Source organism: Leptonotus elevatus, chromosome 18 (assembly GCF_054856555.1).
Source record: "Leptonotus elevatus isolate MCC_2025b chromosome 18, RoL_Lele_1.0, whole genome shotgun sequence".
Lineage (NCBI taxonomy): Eukaryota > Metazoa > Chordata > Actinopteri > Syngnathiformes > Syngnathidae > Leptonotus > Leptonotus elevatus.
Genome location: NC_141256.1, coordinates 2822041 through 2834159, shown reverse-complemented (window position 1 = coordinate 2834159; position 12119 = coordinate 2822041). Strand labels below are relative to the sequence as shown.

Below are 12119 nucleotides of genomic sequence, written 5' to 3'. Positions count from 1 at the left end.
GGTCATACCACATGATCTCCAAATAATATCAATTGCTAAAAGGGGGACTTTGCCACATAGTTGCAAGACAGTATAAACCATATAGCTGCTCCCATGGGTTGATACAAACACCTGTCTTTAAATGTATTAAAAATATATATATAAAATACAAGTCTTAAATTGTTTATTTCTTTTTAGTCACACCACATGCCATTTTTGGCATTTTTTTCCATTTCAAATAGAACAGTGGATCATAAATATGTATGGATACATCTTCCAATACTAAACATTTCAATGTAGTCATGATTTCATGAAATGGTAGGAAAATTGTCTTAAATATTGAGATCTGTACGTGATCGATCGACGATCCATTGCTTTGCCCTGGGATCAGTGAGACAGCCCACCGGGCCCAGACCCAAGTAGTCGCTTTGCCTAAACAGTCTGATGATGAGGGACTTCCTGGTCAGCAGTGACTTTAATCAGAAAAAGATCATGTTAGATGTTTCCTGCATTTGATTGGTGCATCATTACATCAATGGGATTGTAATATTATTTAATGTTTCAAAGACAACGAGGTTACATAAAGATTTATCGCCGTCAAAGCAAGCTTACGTTAGGTGGCTAGTGACCTAGCGTCAACGTTTGCTGTGTTTTAGCTATGTCCGCTTCTGCTGGCTGCTCCTCGGCGGGCCACAACTCGGCCCTCGGCACCGGTATGTCAATGTTTCGCTGGCTAGAAGTGCTCGAGAAGGAGTTTGACAAAGCCTTCGTGGACGTGGATCTGCTGCTCGGGGAAATAGATCCAGACCAAGTGGACATTACGTACGAGGGTCGGCAGAAGATGACCAGCCTCAGCTCTTGTTTTGCTCAGTTGTGCCACAAATCCCAGACTGTTTTCCAACTTAACCACAAACTGGAGGTTAGTAGCTGACCATTCGGCTGTACACTGTCGTTTTTTTAAGGACAACAAAACGTCACAGTTGCACCGAGACAATTATTGCTCATTCACTTTACCTTCGGGTTTAGCCTGTTATCTTTTAGAGCCCCCCATGCAATTATAAACATAACACATTTTCTGGTTGTTTCATTAAGGTATGTTAAGAAAATACTCAAAATGATTACATTAGCCTGGAAAAAAAAGGACGATTATGCACTTGTATGGGTTAAAAAGTGACAGTTATTAATTGAATGGGGGTGTGGCTGGGTCTCCAACAAAGGTTTAAAATTTCACCAGTGGTTAAATATTCAGCCAACACTTGTCTTTGTATAATTTTGTGTTAGCAAAGTCATTGTTTTATGCTCAAGAGTACCTGCTTTATATACATTTACTGAGATTTAAAAATAAAATTCAACCAGGTGGCTGGCTAGCTGGATGGATGGATAGTTCATTGATTTCAGGCAGTGGTAAATATAAACAATACAACCAAAACATAATTTTCCAATCAATACTCAATTAAAACCTAGGCACGCAGTGGGAAGATTATTATATTTTTTTTTAGTACAATCCACATTCACATTAATATTAAGGTGAGAAAAATATTTAGCTACTTGCTGCAGGCTTCTCTGTAGCAAGAATACATTTTGCATTAAACATAGAAAAACAATATATTTAAAATGAATAAAAACAATGTGTTTACTCTAACACAGCATCAAAAGCTAATGCTATGGTGTAAAACAAGAAAAAAAAGAAGTAACAATACCAAACTTTGTTAAGGAACAAACAAGAACCAAATTCAAAGCACAAAGCAACACGTAATAGAATAGCATACCACAAGTATACCAACGATGGTAATGGACAATATACCATCAATGATAACTTAAGGAAACTACAAGTATGCCTACAAATCAACACAGTAAGAAAAGCAATAAGTTGTTGAATTTCTTAAATGCTTGTTTCCCCTTAAAATTGTGTAATATCAGAAGATGATTAACCTGTTTTCCTGTAAAATCCTGGGGACTCAGAAAACCAGTCATTACGAACTGGTTTTCCTTTCACAGTGGCCTTTTATTGTGGGCAGTCTAAGGCACACCTGTGCACTAATCATGGTGTCTAATCAGTATCTTGATATAGCACAACTGTGAGGTGGGATGGATTATCTCAGGAAAGAAGTGCTCACTATCACAGATTTAGACATATAAATGAAATGGTGATATTGTGTATACGGAAGAAGTTTTAGATTTTTGAGTTAATCTCATAAAAATGGAAACAAAAAAAAAGTGTTGCATTTATATTTTTGTTGAGTATAGAAATCACACTTAATAAATAATCCTCACTGCCTGTTTCTAGGGATTGGCGAATGTTCCCCTACACTTCGACATAGTGAGTCTTATTTTGAAATGCAACACCAGATTTCAGTCAAAGTACTTTGGTTGGATACCTGGTGTGGTGTCCCTTAGACCTGGTCTCGTCCTGGGATAACAAACTTTGAATTTTTAATGATTTTTTTAAATCAGCAATAATGGTCTAAATTAAAAATTTCAAATGAGTTTATTTTGAAATGCAAAACAAAAAGTTCAAACAAACTTTGAATTTTTTATGATTTTATATTTTAAACCCTAAACCAGGTGTTGACTAGCTTTTATTTTGAAGTTGGCCAATGCAGCGGCATGTCGGAATGTTACCATAATGCACAGTATTAACAATCGTTGTTACGGCTGGCTTGACTTTGTCTTTTCGAGTGGAGGCTGGCATGACCGCATTAGCGATGCCTACTTGCAAAAAAGTTATTTTTAGGGATGTGCAAATGTGATCCACATTTACGACATCATTGGGAAAATAGTTAGGTCAGCCTCCATTTTGTTTTGTTGTATTTACATTTTCTGAACGATGGCTGTACAGCTTTGAAGTATTTGCTAATAAAAAATGAATTTGGGTGAGAATCCGTCAGATACATTGTAAAAGCATTCAAGTATATGTACTGAGCTACCTGCATGGAAGAGTGGGTTTCACCCAGATTCCCCAAATTTTGCCCTTTTCCCTCTTATTTTGTTTTGAAAATATGATTTTGTTTAAAATGTAAAGGTACACTATCGTCTTTAACTTCATGACTTTTGGAAATCATTTAATCTGTCCTTTGCTTAATTATTAACAATAACAGACATTTTGACTAGTTTTGCCCAAAAGTTTATACTGAAAAAATCAATTGGAAATGTATTTGTGATTTTAATGACTCATTGTACATCAGCCCAAGGGACTGGCAATGAAAATTAGCTTAACTTGGCTAATTTGTGCCCATTTACGTAGTAAAATGTTGATTAATGCGCATTGTCCCTTTCAAATAAAGACATTCAAATTTAAAATACTTGACGCAAGACTTAAGATCCTCTCAGATCCTCTGCTGTCCCTCACCTCCTCCATCCTTCCAGGCCCAGCTGGTAGATCTTCGCTCTGAGCTATCCGACGCCAAGGCGGAGAGGGCGGTAGTGGAGAGAGAAGTCCATGACCAGTTACTGCAGCTTCACACTCTCCAGCTACAGCTCCATGCCAAGGAAGGACAAGCTCCAGACTCCGACTCCATCAAAGACAGACTAGTAAGTGGATGGTGGACAGCCGTGTGTTTCTTGACATACAGCTAAGCTGATAATCATGAAGAGCACATTCACACCCAACACTAGCGTAAGAAATGGGGGATTTGGGCACAATGTTTGCAAGGGAAAAAAATAATCAAAGTTATGAACAACTGTCAGTTACAGTGGGAAGCTATCAGGTCAATTACCTAGTTTGAGATACAGCACATTTGCATTACAATTATGTTAAAAAGGCACCTGTATACTAGCTGACGTCATGCTATTCTCTTCAGACCGCAAACTAGTTGAGCTCTTATTTCCCTATAAAAAAAATAGCCACATGACAAAGTTCACGGATGTGTTTGTTGTGAAGTACACATGACCATCACCAGTCTTTCTGAACAGGCTCTTTTAATGCTTCAACATCTTGTGGCACTCTACTCACTCTTTGATCAGGCCTCTAGCATCCCTTTAACTTGTCTGTCTTTTCTGCCTCTTCTGCATCGACATTATGGCCTCTGATCCTTTCTTCAGTTCTGAGAAGCTCCAATTGTATTAAATAGTATATTAACTACTTCTCCCACTTAAATTGATCATTTTGATCTCTGATCTGTGACTTCTTTCTTTTCTTCTTCTGCCTTTTATCCACTAAAGCCTGCCCCAAAAATGGAACAGATGGTAAGTTTGTATGCATGCCTTTTTAGTAGTAATAGTAGAAACAGTAGCTCTTTTGGTAAATACTGTGTAGTGGATGATATATTGTGCTTTCAATGCACACACAAGCCCCTGTATTAAGCAATTGCAAATCCACAATGTTCAAGCTCTTTAGTGTGTGATGTTTCATTATATCTTGTTTTGAAATCCATGCTTTTAATTTAGAAGGCTGCTCTGTATTTCCATTTCCTGTTTCACGTTCTCCGTTCGTCATACATCTCATAGCAGCGCAGTATAGTCAGTGACAATATACTATATAAAACGATATCTGTCTGCACTTTAGAGCTAATTAAATTGTTGAGTAGAACTGAAGACCCGGAGCCCCCTGTGGCGGTCAATACATGCAAAATAACCATTTCAGCCTTTAGTTCCTGACCGAAAAATGGCTGCAAGAGCCAGTATCATACTAGTATCGACACCCGTCGCGAGTACCCGCTCATCCCGATTTACGCTATTGTGTGTGTGACTGCGTGTATTGTTTACATGGGATGTCTACATTACAGCAGCAGGAGCTGGAGGCCAGCAGGAAGGAGAAATTGGCGGAGGCGAGGCTCGAGGCTGATGTGAGACTTTTTAAGAAAGAAAATGAGGCTCTCCGTCGACACATGGCGGTACTGCAGGCAGAGGTGTACGGCGCTCGACTGGCTGCCAAATACTTGGACAAGGAGCTTGCTGGCAGGTAAGGAATTCAACGCGGCATTTTGGTACCATTATCAGATGTGTTTTTTCGGTCACATTCAACTGCAACAAATTGAATGAAGGTACATTTGTACTGCAATATTCTGTTATCTGCATTTATTTCCTGCCGATGGAGGATCCAGCAATTTTGTCACATCCATAGACGGAACCCAACTCCCCTTTCATAACCTTGGGCAATGAAGCTGACTGGAAATACACTTTAAATTGCATTAGTTGTGAGAGAAACTCCACGCAAATGACCCCAAAGTCAGGCGTTAAGAACATTAACTCATTCACTCCCAGCCATTTTCACTAAACTTAAACTGATTTTGCAAGGCTCACAGAATATTCTGTTCTATTGCTATCAAATCATGGAACCTACCAAAAGAAAGATTAGAGTCTCTTCTTTCATCAGGAAAACTGTATATTGCAGCAATTTGCATTAGAATAGAGCTAAGTTTCATCATGATTCACAAACCTGTTGAAAACACTGTCAAAAAAAGCTTGTTTGCAACATGGCCCTGGCTAATCTTTTATACTCTGCTGACACCTGCTGGCCGTTTTTTGTATTAACTATCATTGTTTTAAAAACATACTTCACTCATTGAGCCATTTTCAGCAGTAAAAAGTTAGTGTTTTGTCCAGAATTAGTTTGTTAATTACATTATTTTTTTGTATACAATTAGTACGTTTTAGAAAAAAAAGTTTAAAACTATTTTTTCCACTTTAGTGCTGAGGAAGGAAGTAACGACCAATCATGGCTCACCTGTTTTCTGGGTTTGGTCAGCAAACTGAGCCATGATTGGTCGTTACCTACTTCCTCAGCACAGGTGATGTCATCTTCAGTCGACAACAAGTGGAAAAAAATAGTTTTTAAAGGTATTCATTCTACATGGAAAAATAATGAAGTTATCAAATCCATTTTGGACAATAGGGCTGTGCAATTAATCAAAATTCAATTACAATTTCAATTATTACACTTTAAAATGTGCAAAATCAGCATAATTGTACAAAAAGATTATTAATACTATTTTTTGAGTTGTTTAAATGTATACATTTGCACCTTTTTTAAAATTTAAAATAACTAATTAATAATTTTGTTTCATCCAAAAGGAACTTGCATAATTATAGTGTTTCAAAGAATTGTATTTGTCCTAATATATAGAGATAATTTTTTAACGTTTAAACATTTTCGTCTTACTGCAGTGTACAAGCTGCACTCCAAAGTTTTTGCCAACATAAATGAATAAATATATATTATTATAAATATATATTATTATAAATTCTGTTCGGTCCAAAAGGAACTTGCATAACTATAGTGTTTTTTGTTATTGTTTATTTTTAAATGCCTTAACATGTTCTTGTTTTGTAGCCCCCCCCCCCCCCCCCCCCCCACCCTCATGATTTCAATTATTGCCAAAGTAATCATGATTATTATTTTTTGCATAATCGAGCAGCCCTACTGGACAAAATATTAACTTTTTACTGCTGAAAATGGCTCAATGAGCCACCTTCAAGCAACCTCTTCATGTCAGAAACTGCATCAAAAAGCCTTCTGTTGCTCTTGCATAAAAACAAAAAAAAAAGTCTAAATACATTTTTGGAAGTGAAGGTTACACGTTTTGGGGTTTGAATGAGTTAAGGAGTCGTTCTTGTCGTCAGGTGCTCGACACCGACTTGGAAAGCTACGGGTAGCAAAAAAGTCTACATGAAGAAAATAATTGGCTGCTTTCATCCTAGGGTGCAACAAATTCAGTTACTGGGCCGTGACATGAAAGGGCCGGCACATGACAAGCTGTGGAACCAGCTGGAGGCCGAGATCCACCTTCACCGCCACAAGACTGTCATCCGAGCATGCAAGGGGCGCAATGATCCCAAGAAACCGCTTCCCTCGCCTGTCGGGCATGTGGGTGTCAAAATACGACGGGCTAACTGTCCAATCATGTTGGTGGAGCTCATTTTTTTGTCTTTGTAGGATCCAGACATGCTGAAGAAATCCCAGGGAGTGGGTCCTATCAGGAAGGTGTCCCTCGTCAAAGAGGACCATGAGGGACTGGGCATCTCCATCACGGTGAGAACTCAAAGGAAGAACATCTGATTTGTATTATTGGTCTTTTATGTCATGTGAATTTTGCTGCAACTGTAACTTCTGCCGCCTCTTGGCCAGGACTACCTTGAAAAAGAGGTTTTTAATCTCAATGGGACATTTCTGGTTAAATAATAAATAAATAAAAATAAGCTATCCTAATAAGAAATGAAGTAACATTAGTACGTGTACAAGGATTGCCTGCTTAATATTGTATGTGATCTATTGTACTTGGGCATTTTCATGTCAAGACATTTCCAAGGACCAAAATAACTCAAGTGGACATAAAATGAATTGTTTTCGAGAGGCACAAGTACAAATAAAACTGAGATATGGTTCTGTACAACCATGCACATCCTTGTAATTGGGGATACACTGACCTGTGTTCACATTTAAACTCAAGGGGAAGGCAACATGAAACATTTCTTGACAATAATATGTTAAATGTGACCTCACTAGTCTAAACATGACATTCTGATTAATATTACATTTGTGGAATATGAGTTATGCGGCAAAATCCAGCCATTTTGCCACTTGCTGTCGACTGAAGATTACATCAATATTGTTAACGACCAATCACAGCTCGCCTGTTTTCTGAAGCTGTGCTGTGATTGGTTGTTACCTGAGACCTGAGCAAATGGGATGTCATATGCACGCTACAACAAGTGGCAAAATGGCCGCCTTCTGATATTGATAAAAACTGCTGGATTTTACTGCTTCACTCATATTCCACTAACGCAATATTAACCAGAATACCGTATTTAGACAATTGGGGCTGCATAGAAAACATTGTCTATATATATATATTGGGGGGGGGGGGGGGGGGGTGTTGACTTACCCTTAAATTGGAGTCTGCACACACAAGCCCAAGGTTCTAGTATTTCTGTTACCATATGTGTGTATGTATATGTATATATATATATATATATATATATATATATATACATATATATAATTATTATTATTATATGTTTTTTAATGTATTTATTTATCTATTTTGTCAAGACAACAAATTATTTTCACAAACAAAAATGATAGCTTGTTGTGGTTGTTATTGTTTATGTTTGACTGGTACACTTTGAGGTCAAAACTTCAACAAAAATGTTGTTTCCAACTTAATTGGTTTTGAATGGGTAGACAAAAGCGAAAAAAATATTCTAACGGTCTTTATGGTGATGTAAGCCAATAGCGGTTTTCACTGAAAACAAATGGCGGGGTCACGAACCAATTTAGGAAGTTGCGTACCAGGAAGCCACAATAGCCTTTTGTTTAGTTTATTTTTATTTTAATGTAAATTTTAACACGCAATTAAAAAAAACTTTTAACACAGCTATTTGTGTGTGGATAGAGGCCAAATCCTGTGAATAGTGAAACAGGTTTGTAGTCACCTATTGATGCCACAAAATGGCGGCAAAGCATTTTTGGAGGATTAGAAAAAGAGTTTATATCACGTCTCCAGAAGTTCACACACTAGTATTCCACTTTGATTTCCGTACTTGATTTATTTATTTTTATTTTTTATTTTCCCCGTACTTTTTTTTTAAGGAGCGGCGCTACAAAATGTATGTAGAGGAAACACTGCAATACTACAAAACAACTATGTGCATGTGACGTGTTCTCAGGGAGGAAAGGAGCACGGCGTTCCTATTCTCATCTCCGAGATCCACCCAAGCCAGCCTGCCGACAGATGTGGAGGCCTGCACGTTGGAGACGCCATCTTGGCTGTCAATAGCATCAACCTGCGTGATGCTAAACACAAGGAGGCAGTCACCATTCTCTCTCAACAGGTACTTGAAGCACGCACGCATGCCTCTTTTATTTCTCCAAATGTGTTCCTTGTTGGTACCAGTCGGGACAGATCGAGTTTGAAGTAGTGTACGTGGCTCCAGAGGTGGACAGCGATGATGAGAATGTGGAGTACGAAGACGACAACGGGCATCGCTACAGACTCTACTTGGATGAACTGGAGGAGAACGGTACAGCGCCACCTAGCAGCAACTCTGCATCATTAAAGGGTACGTAAAAGATTTGTTCCTATGGAACGGGGGTCAGCAACCTTTACTGTCAAAAGAGCCATTTTAGGCCAAATAAATAACAACAAATCTGTCTGGAGCCGCAAAACATTTGAAGATTGTGATGATGGAAACTGTTTTGGTGTTAGTCTAATCTACTGAGAGCTCAAGAAGAGCTCATTAGAGCTTTACCACAGCACAAAAAATAGAGGAGCAGCATCCAACACGTGGAGATTATTTTCTTCTTTCTTTTGTCTTACATTTTTGGATTTTTTTTCTTATGGTTTTTTTTTCATACATTTTCAGACTTTTCTGCCTTTCTGTCAAATTGCTGACATTTTTGGCAATTTTGTGGACACATACTTATTTTGGGGGGTTTCTTCTTTCATTTTTGGACATTTTATGGTTACTTTTTCAACATTTTTCCCCAGCCTTTTCTTAAATCAATTTTCTGACTTTTTGAGCAATTTTGTGGACATTTTATGCTGACTTTCAGAATTTCTTATTTTATTTTTGGACATTTTATGGTTACTTTTTGAACATGTTCTTTTCTGCCTTTTAATCAACTGTCTTGACTTTTTTTTGGCACATTTTATGGTAATTTTCTGCCTTTCTTTTGTTTTTGGGCATTTTGTGGTGTTTTTTAAAATTAAATTGATTCATTTTTGGCAATTTCATGGATGCTTTTTAATTTTCTGCTGTTCCTCGTTCTTTTGGGACATTTTATGGTCACTTTTTGGACAATTTGAGGTCATTTTAATTATTTTTCTAACTATTAAAAAATTTGGACTCTGACATTTTTTGAATATTTGAGGATCCATTTCTAAAAATTTAAACCATTAATTTATTTGAATAATGTTTTATCTAAAAAAATATATATATATTTATATATATACATTATTTGAATAAATTAATGGTTAATGGTAATGTAAAAAAATAAATAGATTAATATTTTACCAAACATTTTTTAGAGGGTGAGCTGCAAAGAGCCCCAAGTTGCAGACCCCTGCTATAGAAGAACCACATTTTAAGCTACACTTTTCGAACAAGGCCATTAGTATATATTATCAACAACAGAACCTAAGTACCCATTCATAGTGGCTATTTGAATTGTATTAATAAATTAATTTGGATTTGTCTGAATTTCAAAAGTAAAAAGTTAGGAGCAAATTGTAGTAGAGGAACAATAAATGACTGGGTCAACGTCATCTTTATAAAAACGAAAATAGGCATTTGACACATTTTGACAGAAATCATTGATATAGACAGAAAACAACAATGGACCTAGAAAAGTTGCCTGAGGGACTCCTTTTGAAACATGATGGAAGGAAAGAAGACAGCCCAGCAAAATTGATGTGTTAGTTTAGCATGTCCATTTTTTTTTAGATCTGTTATTGTAAGTACTAATAAAAATAACAAAAAAAGGTTTCAAACTTTTTGAAAAGTTTTAAAGTTGATCCAAACTTACCTTGTTAGTGCTTAGAGGAAGGATAAGCTACAAGAGATTGTGATTCCGCTGTTGCACCTTCCAGCAGGTCTGGAGAATATGTCGCTAAACAACGGAACAGAAAACGGAGATACAGGAATCTCCAGTGAAGCACCGTCAGAGGAAACTCCCTCCAAGCCCCCCGACACTCACGGCTCCTCTTAAGACCACTGACCCGCACCAAACAAAGTTTTATTGTGCAAATCCTTTTTAGAGTACTGAAAGTTGTTGGTTTCCCCCGTTCTTTTCCGTAAATTTTCCAATGTTGGGATTTGGTTTTCGAACTGTAACTGGGTTACAGTCTACCCAATTTTCCAGCATGTAAAACTTGGCTAATGGTGTTTTGAGCTAACCCTTGAGCTTTGCGTACGTGCAAAAAGCAATCCAGAGCGAAGGTGATGCAACCGTCCAAACAGAAGTCAGTGGATTCAGGAGTGGTTCGACGATGAAACAACCATAAAAGCCCTCATGCTGTGTGTTTTGCATGTCATCAAACAGCGCTACTGGACAGATTTGTTTTGAATGTTTCCATTATTGTCATCCACATCAAGCTAACACAAAAAAAACCTTTCATGACAGAACCACCAAATTTGGAGTCAGTCCCTCCATGTTACAACTTCCAATGCCTTCAGTTGCAAACTCTCACAGTGCCATTGTGCCTGTTTAAATCCTATTTATATGGCAGTGACTCTGGTTTAAATTCTTACTATTACACTACTATATGTCAATTCTGACTGCCTCGTGAACTTTGGTGATGTAATAATGAAGTTTCAATATAAGTCTTTTTACAATAATGTGGGATTAAAAGTGTACACACTCGTTTAAATGAGATTAATTTAAGGGTCTCCTCTGATGCTGTGGAAGCTGTTTGGGTTAATCAGATGCTTTTTAAATAATGACAGGTGTTTACTGACTCCCATTTTAACACAAGTTTGAACAGGGGTGTGTAGAACTTTTATATGCACTCTATTGTATGTACAAAATATTTGTTTTCTTTATGTCATATGCTGTTGTAAGAGAGTTAGACTCACTGACTGTCACCAACATTGAGAGCCCAGAAAGAATCGGTGTGCTTTTTCCCTCTTTGAGTGGAAATCTTAGTAAAGCAAAACTCGCTGACTTTAACATGTTCATGTGATTTATGTGTTGTTTTGCATTTGTTCATCTGGTTCCTCTTGTTTGTACTGAAGCTTTTCACTCTTCTGCCTCTTTATTGGTCAATGTATTCAGAGCAGTTTATTCAGCCTTTAAATAAAGTTCACTTCTTACCTTGATCTGTTTGGACTAGTTTGATTAAATTGTTTGTTTTTGTCTTAAAAGTCTTCAAGAATATAAATGGGAAAGTACCAATAATGCAACATTGCAGTCAGGTAGAATTTACTGGGAGTATTGATGCTGCATTCGAGGATGGTCGGAACTTTTTCCGAGTTCAAACCAGGAAGTGTGTATGGGAACGCCCCCTTGACCTCGAAAATTCCACCAACGGACTATAATTTGACGTCACGTCACTCTACAATGGCGACCCCTTTGGAAACACCGTGAATGGTAAAACACAATTTACTCGAGTATAAAACTAGATAGCTTTCTTCATAAATATTCGACTTGTAACACAACGTATGTGACAATATGTCGCTATCTCCCTGCATGAAATTATACT

At 37.4% G+C, this 12119-nt stretch overlaps 1 protein-coding gene across 3 annotated transcripts; it reads left to right on the top strand.

Annotated features, from left to right (window-relative positions):
* The first annotated feature begins 386 nt into the window (after positions 1-386).
* gopc (golgi-associated PDZ and coiled-coil motif containing) lies at positions 387-11736 on the top strand. 3 transcript variants are annotated; one of them, XM_086060548.1, is made up of 9 exons: positions 387-898; positions 3346-3510; positions 4141-4164; positions 4704-4879; positions 6619-6784; positions 6854-6949; positions 8587-8751; positions 8814-8979; positions 10512-11736. In XM_086060548.1, exons 1-9 carry the CDS (start codon positions 638-640, stop codon positions 10625-10627), a joined length of 1335 nt encoding a protein of 444 aa, XP_085916674.1. In that variant the 5' UTR covers positions 387-637; the 3' UTR covers positions 10628-11736. The 3 variants fall into 3 exon arrangements, with proteins under 3 accessions (XP_085916674.1, XP_085916673.1, XP_085916675.1); XM_086060547.1 differs by having other exon boundaries at positions 10509-11736; XM_086060549.1 differs by lacking the exon at positions 4141-4164 and having other exon boundaries at positions 10509-11736.
* Positions 11737-12119: the final 383 nt, after the last annotated feature.

Bases quoted from the DNA above. Each gene is read 5' to 3' on its own strand.
- gopc (XM_086060547.1), top strand. From the start codon at position 638: ATGTCCGCTTCTGCTGGCTGCTCCTCGGCGGGCCACAACTCGGCCCTC. The intron at 4,880-6,618 runs GTAAGGAATTCA...CTTTCATCCTAG, and splicing joins GACAAGGAGCTTGCTGGCAG to GGTGCAACAAATTCAGTTAC. The intron at 8,752-8,813 runs GTACTTGAAGCA...TGTTGGTACCAG, and splicing joins TCACCATTCTCTCTCAACAG to TCGGGACAGATCGAGTTTGA.